Genomic DNA, 13,097 nt, shown 5'->3' with positions numbered 1-13,097 from the left:
GGTACATTTGAATTACAGACATCTAAGCTAGAAAGACACATTGGTTTATTACGAAGAGTAGAATGGGCCCCCAATTCTGAGGCCACTGGTTCTAAAAAGCATGCCTCTAATGACGTCTAATCTCTCGTTTAGGCCTGTGATCTTGGACCCAGCCGATCCTACTGGCGACGTGGGTGGAGGGGACCGTTGGTGTTGGCATCTTCTAGCAGAAGAAGCTACTGAATGGTTGTCGTCTCTCTGTTTCAAAGATGGGTTGGATTGTCCCATACAATCGTGGAAAGTGCCAGTAAGAATCATCTAAAGGAAGTGTCATCTGGAGATTACCCTGGGACAGGCTTAAATCAAAGAGCTTCCCTGCTATAGCAACTTGGGAACCACTCAGCCACAAATAACAGATAGCCCAACTCAGGAGCTTAAACGATTGGGTTTTTTCTTCCCATAACAAGAAATCCTAAGGCAGGCAATCTAGGACTCACACAACAGCTCCGTTGGACTTTCCCCAGGAGCAGATAATCTCCACCGTGGCACTTGGTATCCGGGGCTGGATAGTTCTTTGTGGTGGGGGCTGTCTTGGGTAGTGTAAGATGTTGGGCTACATCCCTGGTCTCTACCCACCAGATGCAGTAGCACCACCCCCGAGTGCAACAACCAAAAATGCCTCCAGACATGACCAAGTGTCCCCTGGGGCACACTCATCCCCAGCTCTTCCTGGCTCCATCCTCTTTAGTTGTTCATTTGAGTCTTCATGGCACTGAGAGTGGCTATTGCACCTCCAGGTGGCGGGTTCACGGTCAGGTTGGAGGAACAGAAAGGGGGAGGATACCCACCCAGGGTATCTTATTAGAAGCCTCATCCAGCAAACTCTCTTACATTTCAAGTTGCAGCTACCTATAACTTAAAAGTGGCTCCAAAAAGGGGGGCGAAGACAGCTGTGAATGGGAGTTGGGTCAGCCAGCCAAGAGTGCCTGCCACCCCTGTCCAAAGCTCCACCGCCAACCAAGATACCTGCCACCAGGCATACTTGGTTCCCCCATCAGGTTCTCTGTCAGCAAGTACCCAAAATTGTCCCTGGTAATAGTCATCTTCTCAGATATACTTCCTCCTTTCTTTTTTTTTTTTTTTCTGTCTCTTTTAACCAATGGTTCTAACTGCTTGGATATGTATTATTCTTGCACATATATTTCTTTCTTTCTAGACAATGCAGTCACCAGGAAGTTGCGGAGCAGGGATACATTCTATTGTCAGTGAGATGCACTTATTCAGAAGGTGTAGATACCTGGAATAATAATGCTGGAAGAAACTTCTAGAGACCACCAGGCAATTGCTTTTTTTTTTTTTTATGGTTAATAAACTACAAAATTTACAAACCCAAGCCTGAATGAACAGTATTACTGCACTTCATATTATCATTATTGGTATAACATATTAGGCATGATTGATAGCAAAAATCATTGTACATAATAAATATTGTGCTTTATTTAGAAAGATGACTTATAAGCACTGCCATAGGCCTGCTAGATAGGGCTTTGATTTTCTAATAATACTATTAAGTTATCTAATCTATTCAAAATAGCTTGACCTGATGGCCACAATCTATGTTTTTCAGATGACTCGTATGATTAGAAATTTGGCTTATGACTAAGGCACGAAGCTGTTTTCTAGGAAAAGTTATTATCATCGTCAGTGGGTCAGCCCACAAAGGTAATTTGTCCTCTCAAACACTGTCTGAAGCACGACGCCCCCTCTGCCCTCTCTGTTCGGCAGAAGAGGAGAGCGGAAATCCCACCATGTGCTTTATACCATGACTGGCTGCATTCAGGCCCCTTGAGGAGGCGGTTCTGAGGAGCTAATCTCTGGTCCTCTTCTTTCTCTGTAATCTCATCTGAACAATTTAATGCACATCCATGGCCTCCCCCACCCCTGACAGGCAATTGCTTTTAAAGAATCGGTTCACTGTGTGAAAGAGTAGCCCACTCTTCCCTTGACGGTCCCCACTACTCCTTCCCTCGCTTCTCCAACTCCTCTTGAAATCAAGACCTCCATGTCCTTCGTAAAGTCTCACCTCGCCTTGCTGAAGTCTTGTTCCGTGTGTGACCTCCGTTATTAAAAACATTTGCTCTCGTCCAGGCTTATGTGCACTGTATTTGTCAACCATTCTGTAGTTTCCCAATTACTAACTCCTTCCTTTGCCTTCAAGTCTTAGAAGAGGGCTCTTTTCCCAAAGTGAAGCCCTTCACCTGCCCCTTTGTTCCCGTAATTCCATGATCTTGCTCTCATACTCCTCCACCCCACCCGCCACCTGTCTCTTTTCCTCTGTACCCAAAACCCTGTCTGCCCCTGCCGAACAGAGGTCTCTGAAACCAGTAATGAGCTGGCCTCTTCTTACACCTGCAAACTCTCCAAAGGCTTGGCTTATAACTGTTGAGATAGATGATAGATAGATAGATATCAGCAGTTGTTTTATATATACATAAAATATACTATACATGTATATATATAACTGTTGTCATTTCCTTCTGAGCCAACCTTTTCTCCCCCATCCATGAGTATCTTCTTGCCAAATCTAAAGGCTTTATCCTCTGGCTTTAGCTTCCAAGATACTTGAAGATCTAAGTGCTTTAACCTCATATATCCACCTAACGTTTCATTACTGCCACATACACCAACTTGCTTGTCATATAAGAAAGAATAGGTCTGGTCTTTTCCCCAGTTCCAAGCTTCAAAAAACCCTTGGAATTTCCAGATAGGGTGTATTTTGTATTCATAAGGAGCCTCTTTCAACCCTCCCTGAGTTACGCTAACGAGGTGTGTGTCCTTAGATAGTTTCAAAGGATGGGCTGGCCATGCCAGAAATGCCAAGTGTGTGATGAGAGGGTTGAAACTTTCAGCCCCACCCCCTCCCCCAACCTTCCAAGAGAACAGGAGGGCTGGAGATTGAATCCAAGCACATGGCTAGTGATTTAATCAATCGTGCCTTTGTAATGAAACCCTAATAAAAACTCTGGACAACAAGGTTTCCTGGTTGTTGAGCATATGGATGTATCATGAAGATACCACATCCTGACCCCAAGTGGATGGGAGCTTTTGTGCTCACGAGCCTTCCAGCCCTCACCCCCTATGTATCTCCTCATCTGGCTGTTCATTTGTATCCTTTATAATAAAATGGTGATTGTAAGTATAGCACTTTCCTGAGTTCTGTGAGCCATTCTAATGAATTATTGAACCTGAGGGGGTGGTCATGGGAACCCCTGAATTTGTAGCCAAGTCAGGCAGAAGTCAGTGTTGTCTGCAGCTGGGATCTGAAGTGGGGACGATCTTGTTGGGACCTTGCCCTTTAACCTGTAGGGTCTGCCCCACCTTCAAGTAATGTCAGAATTGAATTGAATCATTGTAGGACACCCGATTGGTGTCAGTGAGTTGGTGTTGGAATGCACCACTGTTCTTTCCCAGAACAAGGACAAAGGAAATTGCTGTGGCCTCGGGTTGAGGAATGAAAGAATGACCAAGTTCACATCTACTCAGGCTACAACTAATGACCAGACACCTCTAGACACCTGAACTTGCCCTAGATCCATAGATAGGAAACTATAAGACACTGCCCCACCCTCCAGGGGCTTATGATGTACCTAGAGGAAGGAGAACACATAACCCCAGGTCCCTTATAGAACAATGAAGGGCAATTTACAACCACGTGCTAAGTGGTTTGTATACAGTGGACGAAGACCAGTCAGGATAAAGTGAGCAACTTAAAGCTCACCCCAGAGGCACAAAGGGACCATTTCAGTCTTCTCAGCATCCAGTAGATATTTAAGTTCATTAAGAGCAAAGATAAGGAAAAGTTTCAGGATCAAGAAACATGTGGTCATGGATCGTCATTGAAAGTAACTAGGGCACCAGCCCATGTTTTTTCCAGAAAATTGGCAACTAACAACAATGAATAGGAAATAAATCCAGCCTTTCTTGTACAAACTTTATTTCAGGATAAACAAACGGCCATGACTGATAAGGAAACAAAAATTTTAACAGAAATATTCTACTTAATATGTGTTGAAAGAACGACAACTTAGAAACATCAATTTTGCAACCTCTGATGAAATAGGTGATTTAAGCAGAGATGGTCAATGGATGAAACCATTAGATGAAGTGCTGATGGGGAGCTCTATGATAGATGCAGGAGAGAGTGTCACCTCCCAAATCTACAGTTTAATTATAGCATCAGTAGGAGAGGGACAGCCAGACACGGTGTGCCAGCTGGTGTGAGGCCCATGGAGCACACAGCCCTATCCAGTAAGTAGTTTTGCCAAAAAAAAAAAAAAAAGCTGTAAGAGACAAAAGGGATTGAGTTAGCAAACTCCAGGGAAAATGTATAGGCCAGACAGACTTCATAGGAAGAGAACAGCAAAGTCAGGAGAAACGAGGACAAGAAATGTGGAAGGGTGTGTGCATTTTTACAACTACCAAAGGGCAATGAGCCAAGAACATGGCAAGAATCCAGTTAAGTGGAGTTAAAGGTCAAGACCCGAGGCCCATGTTCCACTGCTGGTTACCCTGGCAACGAGGTCACTTACATCAAAGGAAGTAAGCAATGATTGGAAGCAGGGCTACACATGGCGACTGGTCAATGGCCCAGGAGGAGTTTGGGAAGGGTATGGGCAGCAGATCACAAATGAGGCCACCAATGGGGAGAACTTGTGGATAAAAGGATTCTCTGGAGCCTGCATCCTGGAGGGTATTGGCTGCTGTGACCTGAGGCTTCTCCAGCTGTGTTTGGTCAAATCTGAGTGGGTAAAATGTTATCACTCTTTGGTTCTATTTCTTCTCATCAGTGCATGGGATGAACCTCAGCCAGGGAAAGGTGAAGAAAGTTCTTTATATCTCGTTCTCTCTCACGCTTGCTCTCCTGGGGCCACCCTGTGTGAACTGGCCTGGGTCCACTCTGAGTGGGGTGTAGACCTGGAGGGAAGAAGTTGGCACAGGGAGCAAGATGTGATGATCCCAGTAACTGAACCCAGCTCAACCCAACCCAACCAAGAGGGTTCCATCTGAGCACCAACGGTGTCCATCATGCTCGCTGCGGATGAAGATCCTCAAAGAGGTACAGAATCCAAGTTACCTTCCCTTTGTTATAGGGCCAGGCTGGGAACTGCAAAGGAGAACTTCTCATGTTCTGAGGGACAAGGCTCCAGTTGATGGAGCAGGAAGTCATCACCCGGAAAAGGGAGAAGTCTCAGCTGTTGTGCTGGGGGTGCTGGTCAGGAAAAGGGATCCCTCCCCAGGGCTTGGCCATGGTGATGCCAGAATAATGGGAGAACAAGATAGCCAGTGGGTGACGCCTATGAGCTCTGACAGCGAGAGGGGAAACTGCCACAAACCACAAGAGACCTGGGAAAGCAAGAAGGGGGTGTGGTAGCTGGAATAATTACCCCCCAAAGATGTCCGCATCCTAGTCCCTGGAACCTGTGAATATGTTACCTTATGTGGCAAAGGGACTTTGAAAATGTGATTAAGGACCTGGAGATGGGGAGATGATCCTGAGTTATTCAGGTGGGTTCAGGTGGGTCCAATCTAATCCCGCGAGCCCTTAAAAGCAGAGAAGCAGCCCCACCTGAAGCCAGAGAGATTCAGCTGAAGAAGAGGCAGGTGGGGGATCTGAGCCGCTGTTGCCGGCTCGAAGGGCCGAGTCAGGGAATATTCTAGGCTTCTAGGAGCTGACAGCCGCAGGGAAACAGGAACCTCCGTCCTGCAGTCACGTGGACCTGGACTCAGCCAACGAGCGGAGTGACCTGTAGGCAGACCCTCCCTAGAGCCTGCAGGTAAGGAACGCAGCCCAGCCAGCGCCTTGATTTCAGCCTTGTGCCGCCCAGAGCAGAGACACCAGCCAGGCGCGCTGGGCCTCTGACCACGGAACTGTGAGCTGATGAACTTGCGTGGTCTTGAGCCACTAAACGTGTGATCGTTTGTTTCAGCAGCTGCTGCCTCACGGGCAGGTGGCGGTAAGCAGCTCGGGGCCTGGGCCCACAGGGGAATTGGCCTCCCCCGCTCTGGGACCAGTCACTCCACGCCTACCCAGCCTGTGTCCAGGGAAGGCAACTCACATGTAAGCGGGAAAACTCTTTTTTTCCTCGGCCTTCAGTATTTCTGACACCAGTCCCAGTGCTTCTTTTTTTTTTTTTTTGGCTGTGCTGCACGGCTGGTAGGGCCCCAATACCCCGACCAGGGATCGAACCTGGGCTCTTGGCAGCAAAAGTGCCAAGTCCCGACCGCTGGACCACCAGAGAATTCCCAATACTTCTGACACCAGATTGGGAGTGGGGAGATTTTCTCACACTGAGCAATTCTCCGACACCAGCTGTGTGTCCCACAACTCAATTCAATCCTAACCCTCTCTACCCGGAGTCCATGTCAGACGCCACGGGTGAGGGGCTCAGTCCCACAGTACGGCCGCCACCTCCACTTCAGGGTCCAGGCCTCTGGTACTTCTAACCAACCAGTTATAAATCGGGGGTTCCCACGACCCCCTCCTCAGGCTCAGTAATCTTCTAGAATGGTTCCCAGAACCAGAAGAGCAGTTTACTTACTAGATTACCAGCTTATTATAAAAGGCTATAACTGGGGAACAGCTGGCGAGGGCTCTCCTCCTGCCTTGCAGGTGGCTGCCTTTTTGGTGTGTCTTCACATGGGGGAGAGAGATGTGGAGAGCAGGGAGAGAGATCTTTACTATCCCTAATTTTCCCCTCATTTCCTCCACCTGCAGTATTAAAGGAAAATGCTGGTTTTCTTGTGTGTGTGTATGTGTGTGTGTGTATTTTTTTCAGATTATACATTTAATTCAGGCTTATTAGAGAATTTTGAAAAAAATGAAACCCACTTCTAAAAGTCACCCCTGATCCCTACCACCCAGGAATGATCTCGGTTAACCTTCCATCTGTTTTTCTATGCATCCATACAAATACATTTATATTTACAAAGATGGAATCATCATGCTTATAGAGTGTCTCGCTTTTGCCACTTAGTACGGAATCATGGGTACTTTCTCATGTCATCATGAGAATGACATGTTCTTTCTCATGTTCTTTGAAAACACCATAATATTCCGTCATATGGATGTCATTGTATCCCATCATATGGATAAGTCATCATAGGCATGTAATGTAGTCATTCTCTTTTGTTGAACATTTTCGAAAAAGATTTTGCCTTTTGAAAAATGGCCACAACACACCTTTCTGTACGTAAAGCTTTGTTTCTTTTTTTTTAATTGAAGTATAGTTGATGTACAATTTTATATAAGTTACAGGTGTATAATATAGAAAAATGTTGGTATTCTAACAATTCCATAGCAACTCTTACGTTGAGTGTGTCCACCCATGGGCATCGGGCAGCTTCCCACTCATAGTCCCAGGTCCACCATGTGCAACCCATCTTTTCCTCTACTCCTGAACTCTTTGTAGCCGTGCTCTTGCTGCCATCTTGTGGTCTTTGAGAGAGTTAAACTAGCCTGTGCAGAAAGCAGGAAAGTCCTAGAAAATGGTTAGGAATGCTTAAAGCCACTGTGGTGCAATCGCCGGAGGTTCATTTTGAGTCACGATCCATGCAATAAAGCATCTTTCAGCAAGCTATTATTTCCACATACTGTTTGCTAACTGCTCACTAATAGAGAAGGAAAAGCAGACCAAAGGCTCTGAAACAACTTTTGTCTTTTAATTCGGCTTCCCCCAAGCCTAGGGACACCGGATAGATTCTACTGAAGTAATCTGTGGTATTTCTGAAATCATTCTATGCTGTGTCTATTAGAGAAATGAGTCTTTCCCATCGACCTCAAATTTGACCATTAGGGATTCAAATCTTTGAGTTCTGTAGGCATTCCCACTTTTAAGAATCCCCCATTAAAATGGTAATCAGGAGATCCTAAAAAAAATAAATGGAGTTGTGTTCACGAATTGGGAGATTTAATATTGTTAAGATAACAATACTACCCAAAGGGATATACAGATTACAGATTCAGTGCAATCCCTATCAAAATCCCAACTGTTTTTTTTTTTTTTTTTAATTACAGAAATGGGAAAACTCATCCTGGAATTCATAAGGGGTTTCAAGGGACCTAGATTTCAAAACTGGTACAAAGTGACTGTAATCAAAACAGAGTAGTATTTGCAGAAGAATAGACATATAGACCAATAGAATAGAATGGAGAGCCCAGAAATAAAGCCTTACATTTATGGTCAATTGACTTTCGACAAGGGTGCCAAGATCATTCAATGAAGAAAAATGTTCTCTTCAACAAATGGTGCTGAGAAAACTAAATATCCACATGAAAGAATGAAGTTGGACCCCTTCTTTATACCATACACAAAAATTAACTCAAAGTGGACCAAGGACCTAAATTTTAAGAGCTAAAACTATAAAACTGTTAGAAGAAAGCCTAGAGGAAAACTTGCATGACCTTGGATTTGGCAACGGTTTCTTTTTTTTTAATTAATTAATTAATTAATTTCTTTATATTTGGCTGCATTGGGTCTCCGTTGCTGTGCGGGGGCTTTCTCTAGTTGCAGCGAGTGGGGCTACTCTTCGTTGCGGTGCGCACGCTTCTCATCGCAGTGGCTTCTCTTGTGGAGCACGGGCTCTAGGTATGCAGGCTTCAGTAGTTGTGGCTCGCGGGCTCTAGAACACAGGCTCAGTAGTTGTGGCACACGGGCTTAGTTGCTCCGAGGCATGTGGGATCTTCCCGGACCAGGGCTCGAACCCGTGTGCCCTGCATTGGCAAGTGGATTCTTAACCACTGCGCCACCAGGGAAGTCCCTGTTGGGGACTTCAATGGTTTCTTAAATATGACCCCAAAAGCACAGGTAACAAAAGAAAAAGATGAATTGGACTTCATTAGATTAAAAACTTCCGTGCCTCAAAGGACAGCATCAAGAGAGTAAAAAGACAACCCACACGATGGGAGAAAATATTTGCAAATAATACATCTAATAAGGGTTTAAAATCCAGAATATATAAAGAACTCCTACAACTCAACCACAAAAATACAAAAACCCAATTAAAAGGTGGGCAAGGGACTTGAATAGACATTTCTCTAAAGAAGATATTGCAAATGGCCAATAAGTACATGAAAAGATGCTCAACGTCATTAGTCATTAGAGAAATGCAAATCAAAACCACAGTGAAATACCACTTCACGTCAATTAGGATGGCTATAATTTTAAAAAGAAAAAAGAATATAACAGTTGGAGAGGATGTGAAGAAGTTGGAACTCATGTACATTGCTGGTGGGATCATAGTAGGTGTATGCCTATTTATATGCCTGTAAGTATATCCATTTGTCTACCCATATGTTTCTCTATATATGTCTATATCCCTATGTCTATTCATAGGTCAGTGTCTGCATCTACATCTTTAAGCAATGGTAGGTTAAATCGATCACACTCTGGTTTCCCACAGCTGGTTTCTGTCGTTTCTAACTTTGGATAGAGTTAGGGTTAGAATCAAAGAGAAGGGAGGGCATTCCCAGCAATGGGTGTAGCCTCTACAAGGCTGATTCTGGGGCAGGGAGTAAACCGGCTTGGCTGGATCCGATGACAGGTCCCATCTTCAGCTTTCTCCCTGCCCCGAGCCTGGCTCAGAGCTCGGCACCTGCAGAGCGTGTGCTTGTGGACTGGCTGTGAACGGAGGATGAGAGTGGGAGGTAGTTCGGAAGAGTAGGTTGAAGGTAGATGGTGGACAGTGAGCTCTGGGAGCCTCGGAGAGCCATGGGTGGTTTCTGAGCTGGGGAGTGAAGGGTATGAGAAAGGCAGGGTTTGGGGGAGATGGGCCAAGGTGTGGTAAGTGGTCACCGTCATGACGGGGGAGGCAGACTGGGCTGCTCTGACACGTCCTGGCGGTTGTGGTCTTGGAAAAACATAAAGGAGGCCAGGGAAGAGAGTTGCTTGAGATAATGGGATGTCCTTGATTGGCCCCAAAGTGACTTTCTAAAGCTTTGAGAGTGCCCTTCCACCACTCCCCATACCCTTGGTGAGCTGGACCAGAGCGGGCACGCTCGTTCCCTTCCCATCTCTGGAAAGGGACACTCCCTTGACATTAGTAAGCATCATTGTCAATCATAACCTGTGAACACTTTCTATTACGGAATCCTCACAGCTACCCAAGAAGTCCCCACTATGCCTACCCGCATTTTACAGGTGGGGAGACTGAGGTACAAGCAGGTGAAATGATTTGCCCAGGTCACACAACCAGGAAATGTCAAAGCGGGGATTTGAACTCAGTTCCGCAGCACTGTGGACGCTGCCCATAGTGGCCACCCCCAGAGGGCACACTCCACCGATTCCAAACTACTTTCCCAATTATGGTAACATTTCTCGCCGCCCTCAGAAAGGTAGTGCAGAGACAGATTTGGGCCTTTGTCCCCACTCCAACCCTCATTCCCTGGGGATCCTTGGCCAAACTGATGTGCCATTCTGTGCCTCAGTTTATTCATCTCTATAAAGGGGCCAAGAACAGGATCTACCACCTCATAGGGCTGCCAGGAGATTAAATAAGACCCTTGTACAGCACCTGAAACAACACTCAGTTAATGTTACTTTTTAGCATTAATGCCTTCTAAGCACGCTGTGCTTGTCTAAAGCTGCTGCATGGAGAATTCTGGGTGACACTTCCCATTGGCATTTGGTCCATGTCCTCACTGTGGACTGACCCACTGGAAGCAAGGGCAGTCACATTTCTCATTAGCCAGACTGTGAGGGGTAACGGCTTGGAGCATGGAGTTGGGGGTTCAGACAGACTTGGGTTCAAATCCCAGCTCCATCATTTGCTGGCTGCGTGATCTTGGGGAAGTGACCTCACCTCTGTGAGCTCCAGTAAAAAGGGGATAATAATCGTTCACATCATTTGGGCTTGTTGAGAGGATTGTGTGCAGTGCCAGGCACTACAGAAGCCAGGAAGACATGGGAGCTTGCTATGGGTCCCCCGGCAAAGGGGCAGACCTTACATACTCAGGATCCTGGCCTGTGCTCTCTGCTCCCCCCACCCAACAAGGGCCCCTGTCTAGAGGCTACCCTGTTCCAGCCAGTTTTTGAGGTCCCCATCATTCAAGAGAATGGGGCTTCCGGGCAGAGGGTACCCAAGCCCTACTCAGGGATGGCCCCGGCAGCAAGAAGCAGGTCCTTCTGCTGGGACAGCATTGTCCCAGTGCACAGCCTTTGATCCTCTCTAAGGGTCCTGTGACCCCCTGTGGCTATTGCTGACAAAGCACCCCAGGTGTGCTGCACGTGGCCACCGAGCAATTCCATGTTCCTGTAGACTTGACCCCTGATAACGACATCTGACATCCACTTGCCGGGCACATGACATGTGTTTTCCCCTTAAATCTTTCTCCTTAAATCAACAACCCTCAGAGAGCCAGGAAACCCTTAACCACATTTTAAAGATAGAAGACTGGACTCCAAGAAGAGAGATAACTTCCCCCAGGCACAAACTCAAGTGAGCAGGGGACATGGATCTCGCTGATCCAAAGACTTAATTCTTACCTGCTGCCTATGGGGGCCACAAAATGGGAGCTGCTTTAATGTTCAGAGTCCCACCCAAACTGGCAATTTTGCTAACGGCACAATGGCAACGGCCCCATAGAAAAATACTCGAAGCATGGGAGCTGACATTTCACGGAGAAGAAAATGCAAATAGTTGCTAAAAGCCGATGGAAACTTGTCAGCTTTGCCAACAGGGGAACATACAGATCAAAGCAGTGACGAGGACTTCCCTGGTGGCACAGTGGTTGGGAATCTGCCTGCCAATGCAGGGGACACGGGTTCGAGCCCTGGCCCGGGAGGATCCCACATGCCGCGGAGCAACCGGGCCCGTGCGCCACAGCTATTGAGCCTGCGCTCTAGAGCTTGTGAGCCATAACTACTGAGCCCGCATGCCACAACTACTGAAGCCCGCGTGCCTGGAGCCCGTGCTCCGCAACAGGAGAAGCCCCCGCAATGAAAAGACCCCGCTCGCTGCAGCTAGAGAGAGCTCGTGCAGAGCAAGGAAGACCCAACGCAGCCAAGAATGAATGAATGAATAAATAAATAAATAAATAAATAAAACTTAGCCTTAAAAGAAATTAAAAAAAAAAAAAAAAAAAAAAAGCAGTGACGAGAAAGTATTCTTTACCCATTGTGTTGGTAAGAAGTAACCCAACTGTTAAAAAATCCGTGCTGGTCAACCCCACCACTGGGCATATACCCTGAGAAAACCATAATTCAAAGAGACTCATGTTCCACAATGTTCACAGCAGCTCTATTTACAACAGCCAGGACGTGGAAGCAACCTAAGTGTCCAGCGACAGATGAACGGATAAAGAAGATGTGGCACATCTATACAGTGGAATATTACTCAGCCATAAAGAGAAACGAAACTGAGCTATTTGTAGTGAGGTGGATGGACCTAGAGTCTGTCGTACAGAGTGAAGTAAGTCAGAAAGAGAAAAACAGATACCGAATGCTAACACATATATATGGAATCTAAAAAAAAAAAAAAAGGGTTCTGACAAACCTAGGGGCAGGACAGGAATAAAGACGCAGACGTAGAGAGTGGACTTGAGGACAACAGCACAGGGAGATCAGCTTGGTGCTTTGTGACCACCTAGAGGGGTGGGATAGGGAGGGTAGGAGGGAGACGCAAGAGGGAGGGGATACGGGGATATACGTATAGCTGATTCACTTTGTCATACAGCAGAAACTAACACAACATTGTAAAGCAATTATACTCCAGTAAAGATGTTGAAAAAAAAAATCACTGCTGGTGAGAAAGCAGGGAAATGGATTCTCCCTGATAGGACATTGCTGGTGGGACTGTGGCTTGCTACAGCTTCTTAAGGAAGGGACGTGCTACAGCTGTTGACATTTAAAATATGCATGCCTGTTGATCTGCCTTCCACTTTCAGGATTCTGTCCTACAGAAATTAAAGCATATTCACCAAAGGTAAATGTCTTCAAGGATGTGTATGGAGCAGTGTTTACAAGGGGCAAAACCCAGAAACACAGCAAGTACCCACCTACGTGGGAGTGTTTGCAAAGTTATGGCACCTTCCCTCATCCCATAGAATATCAAGCAACTATTAT

The 13,097-nt window shown here is 46.2% G+C and overlaps 1 protein-coding gene across 1 annotated transcript in view; it reads left to right on the top strand.

Annotated features, from left to right (window-relative positions):
• The window catches only part of LOC308626705 (2'-5'-oligoadenylate synthase 3-like), a 46,304-nt gene extending 43,292 nt beyond the window's left edge, over window positions 1–3,012 (top strand). The window contains exons 23-25 of the mRNA XM_081252117.1: window positions 133–286; window positions 1,196–1,317; window positions 1,607–3,012. Of these exons, the coding sequence (XP_081108243.1) occupies window positions 133–286; window positions 1,196–1,285 (244 nt within the window). The 3' untranslated portion in view covers window positions 1,286–1,317; window positions 1,607–3,012. The remainder of the gene's footprint in view (window positions 1–132; window positions 287–1,195; window positions 1,318–1,606) is intronic.
• Window positions 3,013–13,097: the final 10,085 nt, after the last annotated feature.

This window comes from Mesoplodon bidens, assembly GCF_964165515.1.
Source record: "Mesoplodon bidens genome assembly, chromosome: 13".
Lineage (NCBI taxonomy): Eukaryota > Metazoa > Chordata > Mammalia > Artiodactyla > Ziphiidae > Mesoplodon > Mesoplodon bidens.
The sequence above is the reverse complement of the archived record's forward strand: the minus strand, read 5'-3'. Positions and strand labels throughout refer to the sequence as shown.